The sequence below is a fragment of the Parus major genome, chromosome 18 (assembly GCF_001522545.3).
Source record: "Parus major isolate Abel chromosome 18, Parus_major1.1, whole genome shotgun sequence".
Taxonomy (NCBI): domain Eukaryota; kingdom Metazoa; phylum Chordata; class Aves; order Passeriformes; family Paridae; genus Parus; species Parus major.
In genome coordinates this window covers 2,406,343-2,420,640 of record NC_031786.1, presented here as the reverse complement: position 1 = coordinate 2,420,640, position 14,298 = coordinate 2,406,343, and the positions used below count along the sequence as shown (strand labels likewise).

Here is a 14,298-nt window from a genome sequence, read left to right as displayed (position 1 = left end):
GCCCGGCCCGGCTGAGGGAGCGGGACCGGGGCCGCGGCTCCGGGGCTGCTGCGGGGATAGCGGCGCCTTCTCGGGCCGGTGTCCGAGGGGTCACCGCGGGCTGTGCGGCCGCGCCCGGCGGCGCTTTGGGCCGGTTGTGCCCCCGCGGCTCCGTGTCCCCCGCTCCGGGGGTACCCGGTCGGTGCCTTCCCGGTGGCCCCGGCTCTGAAGCGGCCGCAGCCCCGCGCTGCGTGAGGGCTGGGCTGGGCGGGGCAGCCACGCCTTGGGGAGCTCGGGAGCGCTTTGGGAACGTGCAGAAAAAACCGGCTCGTAGGAATACCGGAGTTTTCATTTTGCCCGTGATACCGCATTTCCTGCACCGCTCTTGCCCTTCTCCCGTGGCCCGTGCCCGTGTCCGCTCACGGGGCGCAATTTGCGGGCGGTCACGGAGCCGCCGGCGTTCTCCGGCGCTGGTTAATTAGCGCTGACCTTCACCGTAAGGACTGGCAAAACAAAAGGAGTAACTGGAGAACTTCTCGGCGCTTTCTCAGCCCGTGGGAAGGCCACGCTTTGTGTTTATGCAACGCACAATACACGTGTGTATGTGTGTGTCCTTGAGCAGGGATTAAGTGTGACAAGAACGAAACCTTGTTAAAGTGTTGGTAATTCCATATTAACTCGAAGCCTTCTGTAATCTCCAGCAGCAGAAAGCGGAGGGGCACGTTGTTGTGTTGCCTCTGGGCTCTGGGTTTTCCTGCTGCTGCCTCAGCAGGATAAAACCCATGATGTGACTTCAGTGACTTGTCATTTCTCAAAATTATTGTGACTGAATCCCTTTTTTCCCTTTCAAAAGCTGATCCTGGGATCAACATATCTTACTGCATATAAATAAGCTGTTGCCACACTCCCTGTACCAGGTAACTTTCTTTATATTTCATCCAAAAATGCCCTGAGAAAGTCTTTCCTGTTTAACTCTCTCAATGTTTATTTTTCTTAAGAAAAAAATGACATTAAATATGTGTTTATATACATGTGTATGTACAAAAATGTATTTTAAAATGGTTTTATAACCTTGTGGTGGGCTAAGCCAGGCTAGATGCTAAGCACCCACCAAAACTGCTCCATCACTGCCCTCCTCAACTCAACAACAGAAGGAAAATATAAGGAAAGGCTCCTGGACTGAGATAAGGGAGAGATCACTCACCACTTGCCGTCATGGGCAAAACAGACTCCATTTGGGGAAATTGGTAATAAATTGAGCTAATTAAATTTGAGTAGGATAATGAGAAATAAAGCCAAATCTTACAAACATCTTCCTGGCCCTCTCCCTTCTTTCCAGCATTAACTTTACTCCTGATTTTCTCTACGTCCCCTCACCCCAGAGGATGAGGATTGCAGTCAGTTCGTTACACATTGTTGCAGCTGCTCCATCCTGCTCAGAGCAGGACTCCTCACACTTTCCCCATGGGACACAGTCCTCCATGGACTTTCCAATGTGAGTCCTTCCTGCAGGCTGCTCTCCAGCCTGATTTCCCTGCCACGGTCACAACTCCTGCCAGGAAACCACTCCAGCACAGGATTCCCCTGGGGTCACACTCTGCATTCCCCTGCTCCAGTGTGGGATCCTCCACAGGGTGTAGGTGGATCTCTAGGGGCTGCAGGTGGATCTCTGCATCCCCTATGGACCCCCAGGGGCTGTGGGTGGATCTCTGCATCCCCTATGGACCCCCAGGGGCTGTGGGTGGATCTCTGCATNATCCCCTATGGACCCCCAGGGGCTGTGGGTGGATCTCTGCATCCCCTATGGACCCCCAGGGGCTGTGGGTGGATCTCTGCATCCCCTATGGACCCTCAGGGGCTGTGGGTGGATCTCTGCATCCCCTATGGACCCTCAGGGGCTGTGGGTGGATCAGTGCATCCCCTATGGACCCCCAGGGGCTGTGGGTGGATCAGTGCATCCCCTATGGACCCCCAGGGGCTGTGGGTGGATCTCTGCTCCCCATGGAACCCAGGGGCTGCAGGTGGATCTCTGCATCCCCTATGGACCCCCAGGGGCTGCAGGTGGATCTCTGCATCCCCTATGGACCCCCAGGGGCTGCAGGGCACATCTGCCTCACCATGGGTGAGGCTGCCAGGGAATCCATGCTCCAGGGCCTGGAGCACCTCCTGCACCGACCCTGGGGCTGCAGGGCTGTTTTTCCCAGATAATCCCACTCCTCTGTCTGGCTGAAGCAGCCATTTCTCCTCTCTCCTTGAATACATTGTCCCAAAGGCTCTGCCACTGTCACCTCGGCCAGTGGCAGTTTCATGTTGGAGCTGTCTGGCATTGGCTCTGTTGGGCATGGAGGAAGCAGCCAGCAGCTTCCCACAGAATCCCCTGTACCCCCTGCTACCAAAATCTGGAAGTGGAAACCCAGCACAAACTTGAAAGGGGGAAAAAATCTGCTTAGGAACATTTTTGAAAGTGGCATAGCTGAAGTATTTTGAAAACCTGGCATCATAACAGATGTTTAAAGCTGTACTCTTCATTATTTACAGTTGAAGAGGTATTTTTGGGATTGCAGTGCATCCATGAAATAAGTGATGAGGTATGAAGAGGTTTAAATTACACAGGAGCTTTTTAGGAGCGATGCCTGTAATCCATAACTTCCGTTAGCAGACTCTGCCGTGGCATTTTGGCTTTGGCTTCAACCTGAACATGTTTCACTTCCGAATACTGGTCATGCTTGGCCTCTCACATTTCCAGCTTCCACCCACCTCTCTCCTGGCCATCATCCATCCTCATGACCCCACACAGACCACGCAGCCTCCAGTCCTACAAAATCCTCAGTTGAACAGCAGGAGGTTCAGGTGGAATCTTCCCTGACTCGGAGCGCCCACAGGGCTTGAGCTGTTGAAGCTTCTTCAGTTCAACCAAATGCTTTTTCTTTTCTGTCTGTGGCTGTAGAGCCCCCAGAGTTTTGATTTCTGGTTTCTTTTCAGGTGCTAAATAAGTTCACGGTGATTTCTTTAGCTTAGTTACTGCTCTGGTAGGTAAAGGTGGTTTTTGCTGTGGTATCAGTAAGATAATGCACCATAACTTTGTTTTAGGCAGCAGCATCTTTGTTTCCAGTAGTTAGTTATTATTTAACCTCCTTCTCTTCCCTTCAGCAATGGCAGCTTCCAGCAGCAGCAGCAGCGAGGAGGAGCGGAGCCTCCGGGAATGTGAACTTTACATCCAAAAACACAACATCCAGCAACTGCTGAAGGATTGCATTGTACAGTTATGCACAGTGAGACCTGAAAGACCCATGGGATTCATCAGAGAGTACTTTGAGAGATTGGAGAAGGTAAAAATACAGAATGGCAGGGAAGGAGGGTGCAACAACTTATATTTGAATGGATCTTTGTCACTTAGGGACTGAGCTGCAGATTTGACCAGTTGTGTTGACTGTTTGAAGTGGTGCTTTTGGAAAGCAGATCCTGTTTTCCAGTAGTTTGTGCACCTCTGTTATCCCAAAGGCTTTATGACAGAACATAAAGTGACCAGGAGACTTATCCAGCTGGGATACAGGTGTGATCCCTGTTCAGTGCTTGCTCATGGGTGCTGATACACATAGCATAGGTGGTGTGTCTGGAGCTGGAGAGCTCTGGAGTTTGACCTTGCTGGATGCTGGTGAGGGCATTTGGATTCTTATATCGATTTCCAGTAATGTGGGTAGAGCACAGAAGTGGTGCCAGTGGTATTATCCAGGCCTAGCTGACGTCAAATGGAAGTATTTGCATTTTACATCTGTGAAAGAGCAAGCCTGTTTCTGCCTTCTCTTGGGAGTTCAGTGTTGGTGTCTCTCTTGTGTTTGTCCCGTGGCCCTTTTGGTGTTTCTGTTGTTGTTGGAAGCATTCTGGGATCTTTGAAAAGGAAAGCATTCAGAATTGAAACAGCGATTTCACACTCTTCTGACCTGTTAATTTTGTATATTGATATCTAAGCAGGTAGGAAAAGGAGCTGCAGTGGAAATGGGAATATTAAAAGCTTGTGCAGAGGAAAGGCTGGATTCAACTGTTCTCAGAACATGGAATTAGTAAATAATGCAGCTGTGACCTTGTGCAGCAGTTGTTGCTCTCAGTACTTGTAGTTAGATATTTATCTTTATTTTTTTGTTCTAGTGAGTTACTAATTGCTGATATAAAGAAGAGGGAAATTAACACTGAAGATCATAAATATGTCTGGTGGAAATTGTTCTTTAATGGAAGTGTTCAGGATAAATAGTAGAAAATGACCGAGGGGTGCAGACTACCTGCTATAACTCATCATTTATTTGGGGAACATTTTGCTTATGAAATGAAGAGCTCTGACTTTTTTTTTAGTGTGTATCAGCAATAAACCAGTGACTAACGAGGTTCTTAAAAAACCCATGTCCCTGCCTGTTACAATGACTCCTTCCCCTCCTTGGATTCTTGAGTTTTGAAGTACTGCTAGCTTGGGAATTTTGGGAATGAAAACATCACCACAAGTATCTACAGACAGAATTTTACCAAGTAAACTGCATTATTGTGCTTAGAATAAATCCTAAACCAATCCATATGTGGGGATGTAAAATGGGATTATTTGGGTGCCTTTGTGCAGTGGATTTGTGGTCAACGTGCAGTATTTAGGAACTTAATTTGTTTTTTAAGATAACAAGTCCAGCTCTGAATTTAATGACATGAATATTGGAATTAAATAAGTTGATGATTTTATTCTGGTGCACATTGGTTCTCTGTGTACTCGGTCAGCCTACACTGAAGCTGAAAATAAAACCAGTTAGGTAATGTTTTTTTTTTTTCCCTTAAATTGCTGTCACAGTTTTGGTCAGGGTCTTTTTCTCATGGGTTCCAAGTGCCCTCTAGTGCAGCTGTAGCTACAAGTGGAGCTGGAGCATTTTTTTCTTGCCTCCTAGGATTCAAAACTTGCTGCAGCTTCTTCTGGGTGGTTTCCCCACTCAGCCTGGGCTGAGTTTAGCCAGGTAATGTGGTACCTCCACAGCCCTGAGATAACAGAGCAGTGAACATCCTGTGCTGGGCAGGAAACTCCTGACATCCGTGTCTGGAGAGCACAAATGTTCAGTAATGTTATTAACCAGCTCCAGCCCAGTCCTCAGCTCTGCTACAGCAAAAATGCATGAAACTCACTCTGCTTCACCTCCCAAAATCATGTCTTTTACATCTGTAATAAAGCAAAGCAACTTCTCAACTTGCTTTCTAAATTTTCCTCTCTCTGCCTGTATCTCTACCTCAGGTTTTTTTTAATAAGATGGATTTTTGAGGGAGCACCATTGAAAACCAAAGTGAGGTTGCTATTTTCTCATTCCCTTGACAAGTCATCTCTTCCACTGCACACAAACAGAGCTGATTCACTGGCATGTTATTAAAATATGTTGAAGAAATTTAAACATTCTTTAGAATTTCTGTTCAGAAACATCGAAATTGCTGCCTCCGACATGGTAACAGCTACTATAGGAATTCAAATGTCCTTTTCTGGGTTATGAAAGCTGTTAGATGAATCTAATTACTACTCATTGATTGTATAAATGGTTTTATTTTATCTGTTTGTGGTGTGCTAAGGCCTCTGTTCTGTTTGCTGTGCAAACATGTCTGGTAATACCAATACCTGCTAAAAGCTCTGATAGCTCTCCAGGGCTGGGCTGGGCTGGGTAATGCAGCTTGAGCTATGGAAATTTAATGTAGGGATCATTATTGCAGCCTGCCAGATGAATCCTGGCTGTTGGACATGGCTGTGCTCTGGAATAAGTGCATGCTAGAAATATTGTGTGTGATGCAGTTATGTGCACATCAGGCTTTATAGAAAGCTGGAATTTGGAAGTGTGATGGACATGTAGTTAGTGTCCCTGTTCCCCACCACCTGCCCTGATACCTGAATGTTTTCCCATTTTACTAAATTTTAGATTAAATTAAATTAAAAAAATGTTTCTTTTGCAAAACAAGCTAGTTTAGGAGGATATATAGTTTATGGCAGAACTTTTTTTAAAATGCTTTCATAGCTTCTGAATGTTTGGGTTTTTAAAAATATGATATAAATTAAATACTAATTAACTAGAAGAAGTTGAGACTGTCTGATGCAATGACAATTAGCAGGTTGTACAGTGTGCAGCATCATTCTGAAATTGTGAATGTCTTCTTCAGTAGCTTGATAGACTTAAATCCGAGTATGTGAAGTGTCATCACTTCAGTATTACTTGTAATAATTGAAATGGACTTAATAAACTTTTATTTGTCAGGAAAAATAAGGCTTGCAGTTCTTGACTGACACTGAAAACTGAACTGCTTCATCAGCTGAAGGACCAGGATCAACACTTGGATGTAATAAATAGATGAACTTTATTCCTAAATCTTCCTCAAATCCTGGGAATGTTTATACTGATGAGTACAGAGCAAACTGAGTGTCTTTATCCGTTATATGTTTAATGTGAGGAGCTTCCAGGCTTGAGCAAACACTTTTTCCTTATAAACACTGGCTAAATCCAAAGGTATCTGAGAAGAACAAATGCCACACTTCCTTTAGGTCCTGCTGTAATTTTTCTTTGATCTATTGGTTTAATAAATGGGGTTTAATGTCAGAAATTGTAAAAGGTGTCTATTAAAAAGATGACAACTGAGATTATAGGATGTCATGGCACAGGGTTGTCTGGCAGTGTGTAATATGAATATCTGGAGATTTATGGTTTAGTTGACATAGTGATGTTTGGAACTCATGATCTTGGGGGTCTTTTTTAACCTCATTCTATGGTTCTATTCTGTGATTTGTCCCAGGGAGAATCTTCTTGGTGAGTCTGTGTATGAACTATTTAGAATAACTGGTGTATTTTAAATTAATACATTATTTTACCCACCTGCATCTTGTTTCTGTGTCCATCCCCTATCTTACTATACTAAAAAAATAAATATTAATATTATATTTTGGGTCAGACAGAAGTTACCAGTTATATTTTTTTGTGTTAATGCAGCTTCCTTCTCCCTGAGTGGGGCATTACCCTGAGGAGTCTCTTGAAGAGTGTTTTGATAACAACTCCCTCACTAAATGCTGCTGAAGTGCTTCAATCTCTGATCACAATATTTAATATTTTATGTGATACTGGAAAAACCCAGCAGCTGGTGTTCACTTATTTAAAAAGTGTCTTTTTTAACAGGCTAAGTATTTTGTATGTGAACAAACATGTTCTGTGGTTGATGGTGAGGCAGTTTACAGCAAACACTTATTACTGCTCAGGCTATTTTTAATTTCATCTCTGTTGAAACTTGTTCCTCTAAAATCAGAGGACAGAAACGAGTTTTAAATACATTTTGCTGCCATGGCTGGGAAATGTGGCACCATTTTATCAGTGGGCAAAGAGCAGGAAGTGAAACGTGAGGCGGTGGAGCTGCTTGGCTCTGGGAGAGGGGGAATGGAAACTCCCAGGAATGGTTATCCCATGGCCCTTCCCTTGGGCTGGTGCTGTTATCCAGAGCCTCACTGCCCAGCTGGGATCAAGGACACTGGGACAAACCCAGCTTTTACAAGGGCTGGAGCTCTGGGAGAACAGATGAGCCCTTGTTCTTTTACAGAATGTCCCAAACCCCTGTTTCCTAACGCTGGGAAAGTCATTTGAGCTGTTATGATGTCAGTGCTCTGACTCCAGGGTTGGCTGTTTTGTTTTTAATCTGATTTTAGTTGATTGAGGTGAATCTTTCGAAGAATCAAATTTCTGTGCGTCAAGTTAATTAGAATTTGTGTTATTGTAAGTACCGTGGTTTTCTACAGTATCACTACAACACAGTAAATAACTGAAGGAAATAAGGAAAACAAGTAACCTTGTGGAAGGTTTGCATGTGGTTTGCATAAAAAAATCCCCCTTTGGCCTCCAGCATTTGGCCTCCAGCATCCTTCCTCCAGCTCTTTTGAAAGCAGTGTTCATGTTTCTTTCTCCTAAAATAAATGTTGGTTAATGAGTATCAAGTTGGTCCATGACTCAACCTCTTTCAAAAGCTTCTCATGTAACATGGATTTCTGAGGAATTGCTCCTCTGTCTTTCAACTCCATAAAGGCTTTAACACCTCGCAGCTGAGGGGAGGAACTGGGGGTTTGCAGCTGGGGAAATGCCTTCAGCCTTTGAGGAATGTCCTCATCACCTGTTGAGTACCCTGGCAGAAAGTAAAATCAATTTGTTCACACTAATAGCTTAATAAATGAAGGATAACTCAATAAAATAAACACCATTGTGATGTGACTGGTAGGAATGAAAGGCACATCTACCACGTGTTTTGAAAGGCCTTTGATCTCTGATGCTGCAGTCTCCTGTTTGCCTTAATGTGGGAATAATGGTGCACAGGAAGCTCCCTGGTGTTGGCAGGCTGGGCTGGAACATGATACACCACTGCTTTTATTTTTTCCCTTTGGATTATGTGACACAACCATGTCTTCCTTCCTGTTTAGGAGGAAACAAAGCAGTTGTTGAATCAGCTGAAGTCTGGTTCTCGCTCTGACTCCCGGGAGGATGAGATCTCCCCTCCTCCTCCCCTCAACCCTGTGGTTAAATATCGATCACGACGTGGGGCCATCAGTGCAGAAGTCTACACAGAAGAGGATGCTGCATCTTATGTTAGAAAGGTGCTCTGACTCTTAAACCTTGCTCAAAACTACATCCACAATCCAAAAGTTTATCTGAACCCACCTTCTATCCAGGGTATTAAATAACACCAAGGCCCTGGAGCCTGTTGTGTCAAAATTGCTGTAAAAAAAGCAGACCTGTGTGTGTGGCTGTTTAACTGAGGACAGAATAACCTATCATGCAATTAAACCATTCATGTATTACTTAGACCTGTTCCCTTTGAAGTCATGTATATTTAGATGTGCATATATTTAGATACATTATATATAATGTGCTTCCAATTATTTGGCAGCTGAAACAACATTTGGCCTAATGGCAGAGCCGGCTTGCTGCTGTTCCCAGGAAAACACAGGTTGAACAGATATTTGTCCTCTTGCAAAAGAACTTACAAACTGAGCATGGAATTATGCTTTTCAGTTGCATAAAATAATACAAGATTATATTTTCCTTGTGTTCAAACTGTCTGTAAACATTGACTATATTTGGGGTTGTATTTATAGTACTTGAAAGAAAATGGAAAAACTCAGCCAGTGTTTTGTAGCAAATTAAGTTGTTTATTTACCATGGGAAATGCAGAAATTTTTCATGAGAAAAATTAACCATTTGCTTTCTCTGATTGTCTCCTAGGTTATTCCAAAGGATTACAAAACCATGGCTGCTTTGGCAAAAGCAATTGAGAAGAATGTGCTGTTTACCCATCTTGATGATAATGAGAGGAGGTAGGAGGAAATCTTTGTGGGGTTAAGGTTTGTGGAAGTGCAGAGTTCAGAAGAACTAAATGTGTCACAAATCTGCAGTGGTCAGTGGAACCACAGAGCTCCAGGAGCAGCACTGATGGGTTGGGGGCACAGATGTGGGGAGTTGTGCAGGCTTTTGTCTGATTTTGGTGTCCTTTCCTTCAGTGACATCTTCGATGCGATGTTCCCTGTCACTTACATCGCAGGAGAGACTGTCATCCAGCAAGGCAAGTGACACTGTTTGCTCTGGGGATGGGGAGCTGGCTCTGCTATAGCACTCTTAGTTTGTGTTTATTTTTTAATATAAAAGCAGGGTCACTGCAGCCACACGATTTCTTGTTGTATTCCCTGAAGCACTTCATACTGAAGTGAGGTGTAGGAGCCACTGGAGAAGGATGTGGATTCCTTGAGGAGATTATCTGTTGGGAATATTGTCCTTTGACGACTCTGTAGAAATGTTATGTCAATTTATGCATCTGCTTCGCCTTTCCAGTAATCCTGGAATTGCTGCTGATCTCCTGGGTACCAGTAGATGTCCCCTTTCGGGGCTGAGAGGAGTGTGAAATCAGCAAAATGTGATGTTTCACCCTGCAAACTGCAAAAATTTGTCAGCCTTGTTGGAGTCTAAACATCAAAGTTGGCAGAGATGCCAGTTCTTTCTTAGTATATTCAGTTTAGTGTATATTCAACTTTTTTTCTCTTCTTTAGGTGATGAAGGTGATAACTTCTATGTTGTTGATCAAGGAGAAATGGATGTAAGCATTCCTGATAGTTTATTAATGATATGTTCATTCCTGGCAGGAGAATATTCTGATATTTGTAGGCCTCTTTTACAGACCCTGCCTTTAGCAGCTTTTCTCATTTTAAGTTCTTACTTACAGAAGTTTGTTTTGCTCTTTAACAGCTCAGTCTGGCTGCACAGACTGAGTTTCAAAACAAATTATTTGGACACAATGCAGACATTTTAGGCATTCAGGGTAGAGTTGAGGTGTGGGGCAGGCTTTTAGAACAACCAGACTTTTTATTTTCCAACCCAGCTCATTCATAGCTCTTTATGACACAGAGCTTGTTGAAATGTTATTTCTCAGGAGTCTGTGCATGAGATGTAGAAGAGAATCCCTTTGTCAATGAAAGCACAAACTGTGCTGGGGTTGGAAGCGTTGATAAAACCCTGAAATGTTCAGTACAGATGTGAGAAGTTCCTTTTAGTCCCAAGGGAACAGAGGGCTGCAGGAAGCTGAGGTGTGTCTGACCATGCTCTGCCTTGCAGGTTTACGTGAACAGTGAGTGGGCCACCAGTGTGGGTGAGGGTGGGAGCTTTGGAGAGCTCGCTCTCATCTACGGCACCCCCCGAGCTGCCACCGTCAAAGCCAAGACCAATGTCAAGTTGTGGGGCATTGACAGGGACAGCTACAGAAGGATCCTGATGGCAAGTATCCCTCAAAACCTGGATTTATGCTTTGGGGGTTGTGTATCCTGCATATCTGTCCTTCTGCCTGTCCTTTGCTGGAGTTATTTATTCCAAATCCTGCTGTCTCTTCAGTAATCAGAAAGCTGATTACTCAACGTGCATCTCTCAGGCACAGGGCAAGGGGGAATCTTGCATTAGTGAGCAAAACAATGCCAATATTAAACAGAGCCCAGAGTGTAATAAGGCTGCAATAAATGCTGAGTACTTTAGAAATGTTGCTCAACTGGAATATTACTGAGAGAGCTCAATTTCAAAACATTTCATCTTGTGGGTTTGGGGTCTGTGAGACAGAACACCGTGTGTCTGGTTAAATTTGTTTGTGTCTGGAGTTTTATTTAGAGTAGAAAGAAAAATTACTTTGTGTTCTTTCCTTTTTTTAATAGGGAAATACTTTGAGAAAGAGAAATATGTATGAGAAGTTCCTTAGTAAAGTATCTATATTGGGTAAGTGAGAAGATTTTTGTTCTGGAGTGGAATCAATTGCCACATTGTAATGAAGCTATTATCCAGCATTATGATGATTACAGGCTGTTGTGGTAATTCATCATAACTGCTTCTCTGCATCAATCCAAAAGAACTCTAATTCAAGTCTTGATCACTGATGCATAAATGCAGGCAGAAATACACTGACCTCTGTATAAATACAAAGCAAAAGGTGTAATTTGTGCCTTGAGAAGACACTCCAGTAATGAGCTTTTAACTCTACAGAATCTCTGGACAAGTGGGAGCGTCTGACTGTGGCTGATGCCTTGGAACCGGTACAGTTTGAGGATGGGCAGAAGATTGTGGTCCAGGGAGAGCCAGGAGATGAGTTCTTCATTATCTTGGAGGTAAGCAAGCTCAAAATTAAATGCTCAGGACTTGACTGTTTTTATTGTGTCCCTAAGCAGGCACTTGGAGAAGAACAAAACTTAAGAATGTACTTCTGGAAAGTCCCTAAAGAAACATCATCTTGCTGGACATGCAGTAACCTGGATTAGTTTTGTTGTTTTCACAAATGATAATTCCAGGAAAAAAATATCAAGTTTCTGACTAAAAGCAGTTTATCTTTTTGAGAGTGGAGACCTGTTCTAGTGTTGTCTTCTGTCTGGTGGTTTGTGTTTTTTCTGGGATTTTTGCTACTTATACTATAATATTTGTATTGTCATGAGGAAAATCAGGAGGAAGTCACTGCTGTGGATATGTAAATGTCCACGATGTTTTATGCTTAGAGAGGAGCAGTTAGGTGAACTGTGCAAGGACTGTGAAGTGATTGTTTAGCTGAGGCATTGTTACTTCAGCAAAGCAAAGCTGATTCTGTGTGAAATTCAGCGTTTGGAGTGATGCTGGAAATTGCAGTTGTTTGACTGCTGTCGTTTATTGAAGGGCACAGCTGCAGTGTTACAGCGCCGGTCAGAAAATGAGGAATTTGTTGAAGTGGGCAGACTGGGACCTTCTGATTACTTTGGTGAGTGATGCTGTGATAACTCTGGCTACAGACACCACTGTCACCTTTTTGTCTGTGCTGTGTCGATGGTAGAGATAAGATGGATTTGCTTAATTACTGTTTTGGACTCCAGTGGTTGCTGTCAGTGTTGGGTGAGTATCAGAGTCACTTGGCACTCAGGTGTGATTGTTCCACACTACTTTACTGTAAAAGATGATTTGGCCTGACCTCCCTGCCCTGAGCAGAGTTAAATTTGAAATGACACTGTATGCCTCAGTTCTGTGTCCAGTTGAGTTTCCAGTGTCTCCAGGGATGGAGATCTGACAGTCTCTGTGGGAAATTTCTTTCTCTGTCTAACCAGCCTTGTTGTGGAGAGGTTTCTTCCTTCATGCCTGACAAGAATTTCCTGTTCTGCTGCCTGTTGCTTTCTCTTTCTCTCCCTGTGCAGCCTGGGTTTGTCTTTGTAGTCACTCATTACACAGCTGAAGGCTGCAGTAAGATTAGAAAATTCCTTCCTTGGCCTTCTGTTCTCCAGGTCAGAAAGGAACCTGGTCAGAACCTGCTGTTTAATGCTTAAATACAGCCCTCTCCTTCTCAAAGCCCCTCACATTTTTCTCTCTTTCCTCTTGCTAAAACCTTTTGGTTGTCCATGTTTTCAGCTCTGTAGATGATGTAAGCAGCAAATCCTCTGTTGCAAGGCCTGAGTTGGGATGGACTCGAGTGCATGGGCTCTGCCCAAAGCTTGGCTCAGATCTAGGCCTAGACTTCATTCTGTGTTATTTCATATCTTCTGATATTTCCCTCTGTGTTCTCTTGAGTTTCCCACTCTAAATATTATCACAGTCATTGTGTTCAGGTGCTTCAGACCTTTCCCTCAGGGGTTTAATTCTCCCTTAGAACATCTTTATTCTTTAGCAAGCCTCTCTTTTGGAGGCTGCCAGGTTTCAGGAGTTTTAATTGGGCACAGAGGAAAAGTTTTCCTCATTTCTTTTGAGCATCCCTTCTGATAATGCAGACAAAAGTCTTTTCCAAGGAACACTGAGTTCTTTCCTCAGTCCTGAGTGTGGAAGGAGCTCAAATCCAAAACCCCAGAGTTGCTGCTGTTGTTGCTTCTGTGCTTGTTGTAGGAATGTTGGGGGTTGTTTCTGTTGCTGATAACAGGGGCTTGTTGAGACCTTGTTTTCCACATATGTTGTTCAGCAGTTGTAACAAAGCTTTTGGCATGTTTGTTCAAAACTTAAGAAATGGGGATTCAGTGGGACTTGAAAATTCTCCTTTTCCATGGCCCCATGACAAAGTCAGAGTCTTGATTCTGGCCAGCAATGGGTCAAAGGCTTCTGTCTGGTGCCTGAATGTTTTATTTGTTTGTTTACTTCAAAACCATGCTCTTGTTGCCCTGAGTTTCCTAGAAACACCAGAATTGAGCAGTACTATTAGAAAAATAACTACTTCTTGGCTAGGAAAATTACATGGTAAATTGAAACATGACCTTTCCTCAAACAGCCATAGTATTGAAAATTATTTAGGCTTTTTTTCCAGAGAGACTTGAATGTGGTCAGACTTTTTAATAACAAAATCATCAGGTAGGTTTGTTGTTTTTTTTTTTAACTGCCTTCACAAACTGCTTTTCATGTAATTACTGGCTACTTGTTCTGAGTAGTGCTAAAGCCTGAATTACCTGAATTATAAGAAGGGTCATTTCTTTGCCTGTTTCTCCCATCGATTGGTAACTCAGTTCCCTGTTTCTGCTGTCCCAGGTGAGATTGCTCTGCTGATGAACCGTCCTCGTGCTGCCACCGTCGTGGCTCGTGGCCCCTTGAAATGTGTGAAGCTGGACCGGCCCCGGTTCGAGCGTGTGCTGGGTCCCTGCTCGGATATCCTCAAGAGGAACATCCAGCAGTACAACAGTTTTGTATCACTGTCTGTCTGAAACCTTCCTCCCTGTCCAAGCCATGCTTCACAAATGCAGACTGCTTTCTTCCCCTTGTGCAGAGCCACTGGCATTTGCAGCTTCCTGTCCTGTTAAAAAAAAAAAAAAAAAAAAAAAAAAAAGGAAAAAAA

The 14,298-nt window shown here is 43.7% G+C and overlaps 1 protein-coding gene across 1 annotated transcript; it reads left to right on the top strand.

Annotated features, from left to right (window-relative positions):
• The first annotated feature begins 349 nt into the window (after positions 1-349).
• Positions 350-14,298, top strand: PRKAR1A (protein kinase cAMP-dependent type I regulatory subunit alpha). The gene is made up of 11 exons (XM_015646036.3): positions 350-896; positions 3,130-3,308; positions 8,429-8,602; positions 9,231-9,322; positions 9,506-9,567; positions 10,049-10,095; positions 10,611-10,769; positions 11,195-11,255; positions 11,520-11,641; positions 12,177-12,258; positions 13,995-14,298. The coding sequence occupies exons 2-11, from the start codon at positions 3,132-3,134 to the stop codon at positions 14,165-14,167; spliced, it is 1,149 nt and encodes a 382-aa protein (XP_015501522.1). The 5' UTR covers positions 350-896; positions 3,130-3,131; the 3' UTR covers positions 14,168-14,298.